This window comes from Hyperolius riggenbachi, chromosome 10, assembly GCF_040937935.1.
Source record: "Hyperolius riggenbachi isolate aHypRig1 chromosome 10, aHypRig1.pri, whole genome shotgun sequence".
NCBI classification, from domain to species: domain Eukaryota; kingdom Metazoa; phylum Chordata; class Amphibia; order Anura; family Hyperoliidae; genus Hyperolius; species Hyperolius riggenbachi.
In genome coordinates this window covers 138786672-138802563 of record NC_090655.1, presented here as the reverse complement: position 1 = coordinate 138802563, position 15892 = coordinate 138786672, and the positions used below count along the sequence as shown (strand labels likewise).

General features: G+C 42.7%; 1 protein-coding gene across 2 annotated transcripts in view; it reads right to left on the bottom strand.

Moving 5' to 3' along the window:
- Positions 1-15892, bottom strand: part of TBATA (thymus, brain and testes associated) — a 50571-nt gene that overhangs the window by 8859 nt on the left and 25820 nt on the right. For both annotated transcript variants that reach the window (XM_068257533.1, XM_068257534.1), the window contains exons 2-4: positions 12271-12326; positions 6910-7157; positions 4835-4999 (exon numbers count right to left, since the gene is read on the bottom strand). In XM_068257533.1, the coding sequence (XP_068113634.1) occupies positions 4835-4999; positions 6910-7157; positions 12271-12317 (460 nt within the window). In that variant the 5' untranslated portion in view covers positions 12318-12326. The remainder of the gene's footprint in view (positions 1-4834; positions 5000-6909; positions 7158-12270; positions 12327-15892) is intronic.

The window sequence follows — 15892 nt, the reverse complement described above, 5'->3', positions numbered from 1 at the left end:
AAGTTGGAGAGGAGCTTGTTTATTTTTTTTTCCAAAACTTATTATAATAAAAAGTAATGAAAACAAACTGTTTTTAAGTGTTATGACAGTTGTTGCTGCTTCAAAGGCCCGTACACACCTCACAATTTCTTCTGACGATTTTGCCAGCCACAGGTGGTCATTTACATGATCTCACGACGTGGGTACAGGCGCACGATCACATGAATGTTGCTTAGCGTCACATGGTGATAACGACTGTCACAGATCTGATCTTTAAGATCCCCAACGATTCCCACGTAAAGTACCGCGATCGCTTGAAGTCTAGTCGCGCCCATCAGGCAACATCACGCCGGGGGGAAGATGAAGGAAGGGAGACGGCGCTGGATCCATCTCCCTGCTTTGCTAGGTGAGTACTAGCTTTTAGTCAAGGGACTGGAATGCTGTTTCCCACCTAAGTAAATCAGAGCCGCAATGTGACTGTATATTGCTGCGTTCATTTATATCTATGGTACAATATTCTATTGGTCAAGTGTGATAAAGGACCATTATTGTGAAAAAATGTTACATTTATAATGCATACATATAAAGTGTACATACTGTATCTCCTATAGTAAAATGCACTATAAAGGACTTTTGTCCTATATGGCTGTGACTCTCAGTAGGCAGTAAAAGGCTGATAGATCTGACAGGTTTACTAGGTGCAGCAAAGTGACATGGTGGCTTCTGGGAATAAGCTTGTTTCAGTAGGGAGTTCACAAGTTGGTAAAAAGGGCTCGTCATACCCCCACACACATCCAATCTCACAAACGCAGCTCCAGCCAAACTTGAACTTTATGAATGGATCTCCAATTTTATTGTTGCATGTATTGCATATATGTTGCAAACCAGGTTGTTTGCTATGTAACTGCTGAGAATATGCATCAATAACATTAGAAATCCATTCATAAAGTTCAAGTTAGGTTGGCTGCTTTTTCGAGACTAGTCCATCTCCACATGAGGGAGTTTTAGTATTTTCTTTATCCTTAACAAAAGCACTCACTGGTAATTATCTGTATCAAGATTTTGACCTCCCTACTCACTGTCACACAATTCTGGCAGTTGGACAGAGCAACTGTTATTCAGTAAGCACCTTTGTAAATAAATAAATACCTGAGAATCCCCCATAAGAAGATGGACTAGTCCAAAAACTGATTTGACAGATTTTTACTACCTATTGTAAGAGACATAGGAAAAAACATAATTTATAGTGCATTTTACTCTGGGAGAAATCTATTGTTATCATACATTTTGTATGTACCGTATGTATTTTACATTTTAAAATTTTACATAATAGTTCTCCTTTAAAGCGGAATATAACCCTGCATTTCAACTTTGCTCTAAAATATTATTTACAGCATATTATATGCAAAAAGCATTTTTTTTTTACTAGACCAGCATTGGAAGGGTTAAACACAGACGTTTCAAGTTCCGTGGAGAGATATGCAGAAGTTCAGATTGTTACATTCTATGTATCTATTGATAAACAGTTACACACTCTTTGGCAGTCCTCCAAGCTCCTTCTCAGTCAGAGAGATGAGTCATTCAACACTTAGATACATTTCTGTAAACAAAATGTATCTCTTTTCAGCTTCGGATGCGTCTGCAGAAATCTAAAGGAACTTTAAAGCCCTGTGTAACCCTTCCAATGCTGGTCTAGTAAAAAAAAAATTGCTGGTTGCATATAATATACTGTAAATAATGTTTTAGAGCAAAGTTGAAATGCAGGGTTATATTCCGCTTTAAAGGAAATCATAGATCACACTATGGAAAGAATCGATACTTACCCGGGGCTTCCTCCAGCCCCAGAAACCCGTGAGTCCCACGCCGCTGTCCTGATCAGCCGTTGTCACGTCAGTCTGGGTCTACTGAGAATGCACAGAAGACCCAGACTGGACCCGACTGAGCCTGTTACCAGGGCTGATCGCTGCTGAACGGCAGACCGTGGGAGAACGCATGGGACGTGTTTATGGGGCAGGAAGAAGCCCTGGGTAAGTATTGATTCTTTCGATAGTGTGATCTCTGGTACACTTGGTTAAGGGCACCATCGAAATTTTATAATGGAACGCTGTGGTTTGTAGTTACCAGTACGTCCCTGGTTGGGCATAAAAACTAATGGATAACAACGAGACACAGCTGGGAGTTATGTGTTAAGTTGTGCACCAAGTGTCCACCATTTGGTTGGCCACTCCGCCAGTGACTTGGGCTCCAGTTTCTGAAAAACCTTAAGTAATTAAAAGGAAGAAATAAGATGGAAGAAAACTGTTGAGTCATTTCAAAACAAACAACAAAAATACAAAAATGAATGCTACAAAAGCAGTAGGGGAGCAGGATGAAAGCAGAATGGGGGAGCATGAAAATACAGCACAGCAGTTATAACAAGGGGAAAAGCTAGACAGCTGTGCAAATAAAGAGCAAAACAGGAGAAAAAAAGACGTATGAAAACAGAACAGTAATATGCAGCATGTTTTCGAGCACAGTGATATACAGAGACAGTAAATCTGTACTAGGAGAGATACAAGGACTAAATCACTAACGCTGCCTTAAAATGTTATTTGTCTGGCTGGCATTTTGGGCTTCTGGCCTCAGATATTTCTGAATATTTACATGGAATCAGAACTACTAAATTCAGAAGATTGGTCTGCATGCTTGACCTGGGGCACTGATAGTATTGGGCATAGCTCTCAGCTGTCACTTTTTCGGTGGGACAAATCCTTCTGCCCTTTTCTCTCATCTTCATTTGTTCCTCCTTCCGGACTGATGTACAAATCAATGTACATATATGTATATTTCTACTGAAGTTGACATTGAAATTGATATATTTCTTATTTTTAAATTTTAATACAAAGAAAAACGAATGATGGCAGGAATGACCAAAGTGGTTTGAATGATAAAACTAGGTCTTTTGCTTCTTAATTCTTTGTGGCATGCATGACCAGGGGTGTGGTGGGGGCGTGATTAAAGGTGTGGCAGGGGTGTGTCTTGAAGATGTCCTGCTTTCTTATCTGAAAAAGTTGGGAGTTATGACAGAAAAACAAAATGATGAGAGCCAAGAAACACAGATTTTCAGAGGGAAATCAGGAAGAGTAGTCCGACCGTATTTTCAGTACTCAATACAGATTTTATTTTGAAGCTAAACACCAGGAATGCAGATAGTAAGATAGTAAAGCTAAACTTCAGGATTGCGGATGAAACTTCCACTACCTCAAAACACTATAAATCTGAGCCTCCCATGATGCAGTGAGAGCACATTTCTAATAGGTCAGGGGAGGGGCATGTCCAAGACCATAGTCAAAGTATTTTGATACACCTACATAAGAGCATAGTCATCTCACCTGACAAGAACACAACAGACAACCGTGTACAGTCAGAACTACATTACAGTTGTATAAAACTGCTGCAGTGGTTATGGATCTGTAAAAATGCTGCAATGCTATGGATAGAAACAGTCCCCAACAGAGTGGAAGAAAAAAATGACCCCACACTCTTGTGACTGTAAAAAAAGCTGCTTTATTAAAACATATACTTCAGACAATGAATAAAAGCTGTCTGGACCTGACAGCCATTTTCCACACCCAGGTGTGCTGTCAAAAATCAAGGAACACTGCAGAACTGTGACTGGTAAGTAACTGTGCTGGGGTAAAGATTACTCCATGATACAAAAATGCATGCAAGGCAAAATAATATTGGTCTGGAGTTCTCCTTTAAAAATAAAGTTTCGTACAAAGACCATCAGTCTATGTGGTAGAATTAATTGGTTAGTTGTTCTATGCTGTTAACAGTTATTTTTCACACTTTTCATTGTTCATACTTTTAAGTTAAATGACAGGTCTGTAACAAGGAATTACTAGGCCCTCCAGCAAGATGGAGGATGCCCCTCTTAGCTCACGTTACCAGTATAAGGGTGCGTACACACATCCAATTTTTATTGGCCAACCATTGGCCAATTTTTCCACCCCTTGTTGTATGAGGGCCAACAGATTTTGAATACTATGGACAGATTGTGTAGGTAAACTCTCATTCTACATAGAAGTGGTAAAACTGAACTATAATTGGACAATCAAAATTGGACGTGTGAGCCAGGATTTAGGTAAAGTTCAAGCCACCCCCAACCCCACCCACTGCACCCAGAGATCAGTATTTGGTAGTCTTTGCCCCCCGTATATTAATACTACGTAGTCTTTGGCTCCTCTTTCTACATGTATTAGGTTGTTTTTGGGCTTCCATATATCAGTATTAGCTAACCAGGATATTGTCTCCCTCCCATTCAAATGCAGAGTAAGCAGCAGCAGAGTGTGGTCTCACTCTGCTGCAGTGCTCCCTCCTCCTGCCTGTTTAGCATAATTCCACCTCCTGAGGACTTCCTGCCACTATGATCAAATGGATGTCACATGCCAGTGGCCCACTCAGCTGTTGGGAGCCATGGAGACCTGACCAAGATTGCCAAATCATCCCTTTATTTACTAACACGTCTAAGGTATGCAGGTTCAGGGACTTGTTATGCATAACTAGTGTCTAACTGCATTAACTAGCCACAAAACCTGTATAAGTCATAGATGTCAGTACCACCATTAATGGGATGAGTTGGCAACAACTGGACTGGACGTGCAAACCAGAGAGGAGGAAGGACAGGTGAGTTACTTACCTTCACTTTGCTGGCAGCAGTACATTAGCGCACCACTACCTGCAATGATCCCTGTGTCTTCTCCAGCTTTCACTTTAATTGTGGGAGTCCAGGTGCTATTATTATGCCCTTGTTACATAATACAAAGATCATTTGTCACATATACTGTGCAATTTTTTTTCATATTCTACTCACCTGTGGTTAAATATGGCACTTTGTTAGCATGTGGATCTCCTATTGGAAGACTGGGAACACCAAGCAGGTTGGTGGTAAGCTGGCTTTTTATCATAGGATGAGGATAAAGAGGAGAGGCGACAGACCACTCATCGTTCACAATACATATGGGGATGCCATTAAGTCCTAGAGGAAAAAAAAATATTTTATCTCTTTAATTGTAAGGAATACCCAGACAGCTCATGGTGACTCAGGACTGCGGTACCTGGAAGGTATAAAGGGCTAAAATACTGATAGATCAAAAATTACATTTGTCTTTAGTTAAGTGAACTTTAATGGCTTAGTTTGTTTTTCTGCCACTAGATGGAAGCAGAGTACACTCATACATTTCTAAACAACAAGTTCAGTGGGAATTTTGCTGTGATGAACAGGAGTACATTATAAACTGTTCTTATACCATAAAAATCCACTGTTTAAATCCACTGTTTCTAAGAGACAGATGAGTCAAGAATGCAAGAACTCAAGGCAGCTAGGGTCAAATATGTAGCTGGGTGAACTGGAATGGAATGGAAAGTACAATGTTTTTGAAACTAACAGATTTGGAAAAAAGTAATTCGCTCACATGTGCCAGTATTGCCCAATTTGTTAGCGGTTCTGCTTTCTTTATGGTGTATAATACATGTTGATATGCCCAGAAATCGGAGGAAGGGGAAGGCTTGAAACATCATATCTGGTTTCTCACCGTAGCAATATGCAAAATATTGAGAATAAGGAAAGGGCCATATATTCCAAGATAATAGCTAATAGCTAATATTTAATTGATTGGTACTCCACAGCACTTCTCATTTTATGTTCATTCATGTTCAACTCCCAGCAAGGACACTAACTGCAGCTTCATTAGCATCGGTTTTCCTCCAGCTTCAGGTACTCAGCTACCCTCCCACATCCCAAAAGCACTCTGGTAGGTGGCATAACAATAACTGCATAACAATAACTGCATAACAATAACTGCATGAGGGCCCAGGGGCTATGGAGGCCCATGCATTCTGCAGCAGCGTAGAGTAATTGCTATGTTTTTCAGCGCTGTGTGTTGGGTTTCCGCTTCTTCCTGGCAGACACTCGCTCTATGCTGCATACTCCTCTCCCGATCACATGACATGCATGGGGAGATGGGTATGCAGACCAATGCAGCCCTGAGGCAGGTAAATATTATACATCACACTACTCTACTGCCCAAGGCAGTTTCTAAGCTAAATTGCACCCAGAGTGTGAGTGTAAAAATTGCGCCCCTACCCCTTTGGACTCGCGAACCATTACTCTTTAGGAACAGTCACACAGCCACAGGTCACAATTAGATCTGCCTACTTACTAGTGACTTACTAGTGACCAGCCGCTCATCCAGGAGGAAGCAGCGACCAGGAAAACACACAGGTGATGAGAGCCCGGAAAGCTGACTCCTCCATGGGGGCTGCGCACTGACAGACTGCAGTACTGCTACAGGACATCAGGTGTTATAACGCGGTGGTGACGTGATAATGACTTGATGTCTGATGCAGGCTGCTCAGGAGGAGTCAAAGAAGGTGATCACGCTGGTAATCTTCTTTCTTTTTCCATTTGGCTGCACCTCACTTCACCAGCTCCCTAGCGGTTATGTCCTTCTGCCTGCGCCTCCCTTCTTCTACTTGTAGGTCTGTGCCCAGGGCGGTCGCCCTGCCTGCACTTCCCTAGAATCGGCCCTGCTACTCCAAAAGATGTAGAGGGGGAGGGGAGACAGGGAAACCAAGGACATGGCCCAGGGAGCTGTTGGTACATCCTTGCTGGTAGGATTATTGGCTTCCCGCAAAATGAGCCCTACACTGTGGTGGGACATCCAACTATACTTATAGCAGGATTATTTAATTGCAAGCTCTTTTGATGGACAAATTAAAAACACCCTGTATATTCACACTAAAGTAACATGTTGAGTGAGTTTATTTGTTTCCACAAGGATTTTTTTCCGATTGAGATGCAAGGGCAGAAGTAAGTATAGTAACCTAGGTAGACACTTGAAGCTGGCAGCTTGTGCCAACGTGTTCCCTTCAAAGTGCCAACAATACCTTGAATATGTGTGACCCGATGAGGGTGAGGATTGTGTCTTGAAAAGAATGAGTGATTGCTGAAATGGCCAAATCGAGAGTTGCTTTTAGTGGGTGGCCTCATTGCTTCATCACTGAACCGTAGTGGGGTGTTCTGAGCAAGGTTTTCTAGTTTCCCAGCCAGTGCTGCAATGTCCTGGCTTTTAAAAGTGCTGGACACTGGATTCTTTATCTGATCCATCTTTTCCTTTGAAGACGTTTGGTGATTACTGTAACAGATAACCAAAAGCAGTTACTAGCTTTTAAAAAAAAATACCACATAATAGTAAAGTAACTGTCCATTGTTGGTCATTAGAGGTCAGTTGTGTTCAGGGCCGGCACTTCCATCAAGGCAAGTGGGGCAATATTGCACCTGGGCCCCTGAGAACTTCCGGGCCCCTGACCTCCCCCTTTATTGTTACATGTTCCCTGGGGCACCTGCACAATACCAGCATTGGTATCTCACCTGTCCCGGTGGCTGGCTCTCTGTTCCATTGCTTTGTGCTTTTGGTCTTCTTCCTGCTGCCTGCGTCTTGTGACCGGCGCATGTCATTACACTTATGCATAACATGTGGCGGTCACAAGAGACAGACAGCAAGAAGAAGACAGGAGCAGTGCGCCGACCGACTGAACAGTTAAGTTACGATGCTGGTATTGTGCAGAGGCCCCGGGAAGCACATAGGAGTTAAAGGGAGAGATCGGGGGGATGGCAGACGGTTTGGGGGCCCAGGGAGCTGAGCTTGTGTGGATTACCTTTGCCCTGGGGCCCCATCAGCACTTACCTTGCCTCAAAAGAAATGTGCATGTTTGGAATTGGACCTCACCTGGACCTGGTTACCCGGAAGATGTGCGCTCATCCTATGTGTTTCCATTAGTGAGGGATCATACATGTGTGTGTGTGGGAACCACAGACGATTCCCCACAAGCCTTTTGCAGTACGATTGTGGGATTTGGTATGCATTATAACGCATGATTATTATTAGTTTTTTTTTTTACAGTAGCCATTGATTTCAATGAGAAAACACGTTGTGCAAAAAGGTAGTGCAGGTTTAATTGTGTGTAATTGTTTTTTTTTATTAACGCTATGCAGAATTGCAGATACCGCCTGAAAACGCAGCAGCCTCATAGACAATCATTACATGCCTTTTTGAAGTGCGGAAAAAATGCTGCTGATTTTCTCAAACGTGACCCCGGCCTGCCCTAGGGCCTGTACACACTGCTGCTCTTGCACTACGTTTTTAAAATCACATGCGATTTTTAAATTGCAAAGCCTTCATGAAAACAGAAAAATTGCAATGCACCAGTGTGTACAGGTCTTCACAATTTTCATGATTTTTCAAAAGACCTTGCAATTAAAAAATGCATGCGTTTTTAAAGGTGCAGCAGTGTATACAGACACTTATGCTCTGTCGATTTGTTGATGAAGAGTTAGCAAGAGTGCAGCTGCCACCCAGTGACTACTCTAGGTATTGCAGCACATTTATCTTGGTCTAGGCTATCATTCATCCAGGTAAGGCCTTGTTCACATCAATTAGCGCAGATGGCAGTGCGATAGGAAGGCAATGCGTATGATCGCACACCATCTGTGCAGCCATGCGCTGCGCTGCTGATCCCATTCACCACAGTGAATGGGTCAGCGCTGCGATTTCCGAAAAATGCATGCACATATGATGGGAATGGCAGAAATTCTGTGTTGCAGACTATACGCGCTGTCGAAATGCGCACGACATATAGTGCAGGGACGGATTTACCAAAAGGCACTGTAGGCACGTGCCTACAGGCGCCTGATAATGGAAAGGCGGCTTACTCCCCTCCGCAAGTGCCTCCCTCCTACCTTACCTATGCAGAGTCCTGAGCAGAGTGTAAATGAGAGGTTGCTCACCCGGGTCTCAGCATTCCACTGACCAGATCTGACTTCAGTCGGGGGCACTTCGAGCTCCCTAATACTTGGGGGCATCTGTAGCTACCTATGACGGGCAAGGGAAGTAAGGGAAAAGTGACAGCTGGGCCAGCTAGCACACTTGCAGCCAGGTTCAGCAGGTGTCTGTAGGTTCATGGAGGGTGAAATCTAGGGTATAGGCTCCTGTGATCAAGATCCGGGTGTGATATAGTGGGATCAAGGCCTGAGCCCTGGAACCCACTACAAGTCGCAAATGGCAATCACAATCATTGCCATTTCAAATTAGCGATTTGTAAACAATTTCATGAACATTTTCTGGCAATTTTGGTAGCGATTTTTAAAAGAGTACGCTTTTTGGCAGCGATTGTGATTGCGATTAGCGATTTCAACTCTGATTGGTCATTTTAAATTCACACACAAATCCCTACGTACAGCGATTCATAAGTGATTTGCCAGCGTTTCAATACTTTATGTTAAAGTGCAAGCGCTCTCCCAAAATGCTGCATGTCCTACGATTGCAATTTGGCTAATCGCAATCACGCTAGTAAAATCTGTCCCATCCATATACATTGGCAGAGTGTTTAGGGAAATCGCTAGCGATTGAAAGCGACCCCTAAGGGCTGGAACCCACTAGAGCAATTTTCTGAGCATTTAGGGAGCGATTCAAAATGCTAGCAATTTCCCTAAATGCTCAGCTAATGTTAATGGATGGGCCAAATTCCACTGGAGCGATTGCGATTACCAAATCGCCAAACGCAGGAAATGCAGCATCTTTCGCGTTAGCAGTTAGCGTTTCTGCAATGTAAAGTATATAAATGCTGGCGCAATCGCTCATCAAAACCTGCATAGAGCGATTTTGCTAGCGTTTTGAAATGACTGCACACTGTAGTAAAATTTAAATAATTGAAAGGTCCAGTCGGAAATAAAAACGCTAATCGTTACACAACTTGCTCATGAAATTGCTTACAAAACGCTCATACAAAACGCTAGTGATTGCAATTAGTGATATCGATTTGTAGTGGGTTACAGGCCAAAAGAGCGCTCTAGTGGGTTCTAGCCCTAATGGTGTGTACACACTTGAAAGATAAATGAAAGATATCAGACCAATTTTACCCCCTTCCATGTAGTATGAGAGCCATACTCTACACAGTCTATTCTATGGAGCTGAACTCCCCATCAGATAAAATCTTTGCAGGATGCTGCACACAAAGATGCCCGTACACACTCAAAAGATCATTATCTGCAAAAGATCTGTTCCTGCAAAAGATCCATTCCTGCAAAATGCATTCATAGTCTATGAGATCTGCAGATCATCATACACACTTGGTTTAACAGACAATCATCTGCAGATCATCTGCAGATCAGATCCACCAGGATGGATTTTCAGATCTGCAGATGATTACCAGATATGCAGATGAAGTCTGTTAAACCAAGTGTGTATGAGGATCTGCAGATCTCATAGACTATGAATGCATTTTGCAGGAATGGATTTTTTGCAGGAACAGATCTTTTGCAGATAATGATCTTTTGAGTGTGTACGGGCATCTTTGTGTGCAGCATCTTGCAAAGATTTTATCTGATGGGGAGTGCAGCTCCATAGAATAGACTGTGTAGAGTATGGCTCTCATACTACATGGAAGGGGGTAAAATTGGTCTGTGATCTTTCATTTTCCAAAGACTTTTATCTCAAGTGTGTATGAAGCATTAGCCTCTTTTGCATGTGGCAGCTGATGGCAAGCAGCCAACTTCTCCTTGCTGAGCTAATTATTGTCCTGGTGAGTCTGATTTGCATATGCTCTCTGATTAGTTGCTGAACACATAAAAGTATCTTCCTGTTTTAGCGCCATGCTTGTGAGAGTAGTTAGTTGCTGATACTAAGCTGCTAGGCTGGTTTCCACTACAAGATGCAATTGTGCTTTTAATGTAATTTTCACTGGGAGCTGCTAGGAACTCAAGGAGAAAACGCAGAAAAATGCAGCATGCAGGACTTTAGCAATAAGGCAAAATTGCATTTCAATCAAAACACAGCAAGATCGCATGTAGTGTATAGATGCCCCCATTTAGATTGCTGTCTTGTTGTTACTTTTGCCTGACCTTTTGACTACATGTTTGATTGCTGCCTGAACTGACCATTGCTATTACTGACTACTCTTCTGTCTTGTCCCTGCTTCATCTGTCCAGTTGATTGATCTGTGTATGACTCTTGGCTTGTCTCTCACCACAAGTTCGTGTAATCCCTACAGTGACAGTCATCTGATCTCCTGTGTATGACCTTGGACTGCAATGCCTGGTACACACCATGCAATTTCCAGTCAGACGGATGGAATCTATTATTTCTGACAGGTCCCATCTGATGTCTGGTCATTTGTCTGATTGACTTTATATAGGTGATCGGGAAATCGATCAGAGAAATGATCGGAAGTCAGATTGGACTGATATGAAATAATCAATTTGACCAATCTATCTGCTGGGAAATTGCATGGTGTGTACCAAGCATTAGACTACCTTTCTTGCCAATATCATGCTTATTGGGCTTCTCTGGTGGTTCTCCTGCCTTTATGCCCTCATTTCCTGCAGCTGGCACACTTCAGGCATGGGTATAAGCGTTTGCTAGAACAATGCATAAAGTCTCCCCAGGCTGAGTGGGGACAAACCACATGGGATGAAGCCTGCAGTGGAGATTGGGGCATAGGGACTGAAAAAGAGTATAGATTGCATTTAGAAGATAGATGCCTTTGGTTTACAAAATGTCTTGATGTTTAGTACTTCTGATTCTGGAATGCAAAGTGAATGGAAACTGTATGTAGCTTGGAATTGGACCAACCAAAATCAATGGGAAATGCATCTTATTTGCCCACTTCAACGTTGCATACCTCCAATTTGTATGCAATTTGGTATTAGCAACTCACTGACCATTTCTTATCCTCGCCTTCCATTTTAAACGATACCAGATGTGAAATAACCTAGAGAAATGGAGGAGCAGACATATACTGTGACTTGACCGCATGCGCATGACGTCATACCAATGCGCCGAGTGCTCCTGGCAATGGGTGCCTGCTGTAGGAGGGGCGCAGCCTGGCCTGCCCAATAGTGCCTGACTCCGGTGCCCTGGAAGAGGCTGCCAGAGGGACATTTAGTTAGGGGGGAACGATAGGCATCAGGATAGGTCACAGTATATGCCTGCTCCCCCCCCCCCCCCCCCCCCATTTCTCTAGGCTATTTTGGCTAGCCAATGGTTGACTGACTGTAGCTTGCCATCACTGCTGAGTGCACATTTCCCTCAAACCCATAAAATGCCTATTGTACTGAAATGTCCACTACATATTAACTACATATTAGCTACATACAACTACTTACATATTAACTACATATTAGCTACATACAACTACATGCATATTAACTACAAAGCTATCATACAATATTTTTCTCCTGGAGATGCTTACTGTGTTTGACGTAAAACAGGTTGAGGATCCACCGTTCCACTTGCCATTTTCTGTTCCTGTGGGCAGAAACAAAGATCTCTATGTTGGTGGTGGAATAGTGTTGTGGTGGTGGTAAACATAAATAGTGTACATTATTATTGCAATAACTAGTATTGTGATAAAGCACCCCTGACTTGAGAAGGATATGGAGGGTGATATATTTCCTTTCAAACAATACACATTGCCTGACTGCCCTGCTGCTACTTCTGTGTGCAGTATTCGCTGCATGCTTGTTTCAGGCGTGTGATTCTGATACTTCTGATGCATGAATGAGCAGTAAGACTGCCAAACAACTGCAAATAAATATGGCAGCCACTGTATGCCTCTCACTTCAGGTTTCCTTTAAGTTATATGGTGAGCGTAGTAATAAAATGCTGCATGAACCTGTTAGAATATACATTTAAAGAGACCCTGTGTAGAGGATGAAATGAAAATCTGAAATTACCCGGGACTTCCTCCAGCCCCCCATAGCCCATGAGGTCCCTCGGTGTCCTCTGGATCTCCTCCATGGTCCCGCTGGCAACTCTGCTAGGTGCGCACAGCTCGTCTGCGCACCCTGCTCGATCATGCGCCTGTTGCATTCATTTCTCTGTTCAGGGTCCCTTTAAGGCTACGTTCACAGTTTTAACAGGAACACAATGGCCTCTATTCACAATGAGTTACCGCATGCAGTAACAGTGTCATAAAAATAACGACTGAAGTATGAACATGTCCACATTCACAATGTTTTCCGCCTGAAATTACCACTTCATAATGTCCCACTGTGAAAGTAGCCTGCGGATTGCCGGTAGCAGTGTGGTGTCACCCGGAGGCTGCACCGCCAAAAATAGGCCTTCAGGGATTACCGCATTAGTACGCGGTATTCCTCTTCTGGCTCACACCCAAACAGGAAGTGCCACTCACTTGCACTCTCATGCTGTTTTGGAAATACGCAAGGGCACAGAAGCGTATTGTAAAAACACGCTTCTGCACATGCGCGCCGCAACTCTGCTGCCAACATTTTTTAAAACCCCTGCATCACCATAGAATTACATAACTTCTAGTCCACAGGACGTTGCCACAAAGGTTGAGAGGCAACATAGGTATGTGCTTGTGGTCGATCGGCGACTTTCAGCGTACCACACCGCATGCTGTATGAAAGCACCTTTAGCCTTTCATTGGCAAAGCAGAGAGGTTCGGTAAAATTAATAATAATAATAATAATAATAATCCAAACATTTGTATAGCGCTTTTCTCCTGTCGGACTCAAAGCGCTCAAGAGCTGCAGCCACAGGGACACGCTCAAGAGGCCACCCTGCAGTGTTAGGGAGTCTTGCCTTGAACTCCTTACTGAATAGGTACTTGACCTAGCCAGGATTCAAACCCTGGTGTCCCATGTCAAAGGCAGAGCCCTTAACCAGTACACTATCCAGCCACTGGCCTCCATCCAGCCACCGCACCAGTGTGAGAGGCCTCTGAAGGTTCCTACAGGCATTGTTACCCAAACTAGTTCTATCCATTCAGATTAGGAAATGACTGATAGGGCTGGATATCTGGAAAAGCAACCCAGGCCTTTGTCAGCTGCAGCCTAAGGGGGCACCTGGACATGAAATAGAAGTTTTTACATATGAAAGAAAAGGCTGCAAATGGGAAGCAACACGTGAAAAGGGAAGCTGGGGTCCAAGAGTGCACACAGGCCAAATAGCTTTGTTTTTCCTATTTTATTTTCTACCATCTCCTGGCATCTTTACACAGGTAGATTGTTATAAATATTCCAGCTCACAGGTTCCTAAGTATGTCTTCTCGATTTATCAAGAAACAATAGCTGTTTGTTCACTCACAAAGAACAATGTAGGAGAAATGCTATTTGTTTTTACACATGACATAAAGCAAATAAGAGAATGTATGGTCTGACACAGTAAACTTCAATATAACTGATAAGTGGCTGACCACACCATGACCTCTGTCTGATGGCCACATTGCTAAAATATTTTTTACTAGAAGTACGAATGCTTCATTTATAAAATGAACGTCATGTTATGTGATGATGGTATGTGACCCATATTCACTTCTCTGGTACCCTTCACTACATATCTCTTCTGAAAACTGAACTGAGGGGGATATGGAGGCTGCCATATTTATCTCCTTTTAAAGTGTACCCGAGGTGCACTGTGACATGATGAGATAAACGTTTATATGCAGTGCAAAACAAATACATAACTAGGCTGTTTTACTTGTTTTATTTTGCTGCATGAAAGAGTTCATCTCTAGGCATGGAAGTGACAGCTTCTGCCTTCTCAGTACCTTGTCAATATACTAAACATCACTGATAAGCCTTATCACTCAGGGCCCATTTCCACTAGAGCGAATCTACGTGCGTTTCCTGCATGCAGATTCGCATAGAAAATACAAGTGGATGGGACTGTTTCCACTTGTCAGGATTTCTGAGCGTTTTTCTGTGCAGAATAAATCTGCACGGCAGAGCCATCAGAATTCGCATACCGCTATGCGATTCACATACAATGTATGTAATAAGGAATTCGCATGCGGTTTTAGCATGCGTATTTTCATGTGAATTCGCATATGATTTCACATAGAAACAATGGAAAAGCACACAGGCACTGCTGTGGTTTAATTTGCATATATAGTCATCCATGCGAAATCGTATGCGAATTCGAATGAAAATTTGCATACAAACGCATGTGAAATTCGCATCCGCATGCGAATTTTTTCCGCGGCAATTCCCACTGCACAAGTGGAAACGGGCCCTCATACCTTTTTACTTCTTTTTTTAAACATGTGATGTGAATTTATTACTGGGGTTATGAGCCATCACAGGCCAATAAAACAAGAAAAGTTCCCAACATTCCTAAAAGTTTTCCATTTTGATTACATTTTGAGCTACGCAGATGTATATAAAGCAGAATACAAACATCTATTGCACACTTTGGTATGCCCAATGCCCTTCAAGGGTATGCACAATGCCCTTCAAGTTCCCATGGTGGGTCAAATTATATTTCCATGTCCCTTTGTCAATATAAATAGAAGGAATACCTCCCACTTCAAGTGATTCTGGGTATTTACTGGCACTTTATAGCTCTAACAAAATTCTAGGACAATGTAAATGTAATTGTTCTCAGTGAGCCCTATTCATACTACAAGCTTTGTGCTAGCTGGCTGTTCTGGAAAGTCCTGCTGTAGGCATTTCTGTGATTTGACCTCCATGGAAGTTAATGCAAATCCTTGTAAGCACTCGTGAAATTACTAGCAAGTGCCAGGTAGCACCAAGCAACTCAATGCAGCGGGCAGCGCCAATACTTCCATTGTGAATGTGGCCAGATATTTTAGACAGTTCTTCAGCAGTCTCCAAATCATTCTTTAATTATGTATTATACATTTATAACACAACAACTAGATAGAGATTAGAGAAGAGCATAATCTATAATCAGTAACAAGTGTGATGGACCAGAGGTACAATCAAGCAAAAAACACACATGGGAAACAGAACCCGTATAGGATAACAACATAACAAGTGTTACAAAAAAATCAATAACTTGTAAAAACAAAACAGAGGACACCAAGAGCCCAATAGTGCAATATTGTC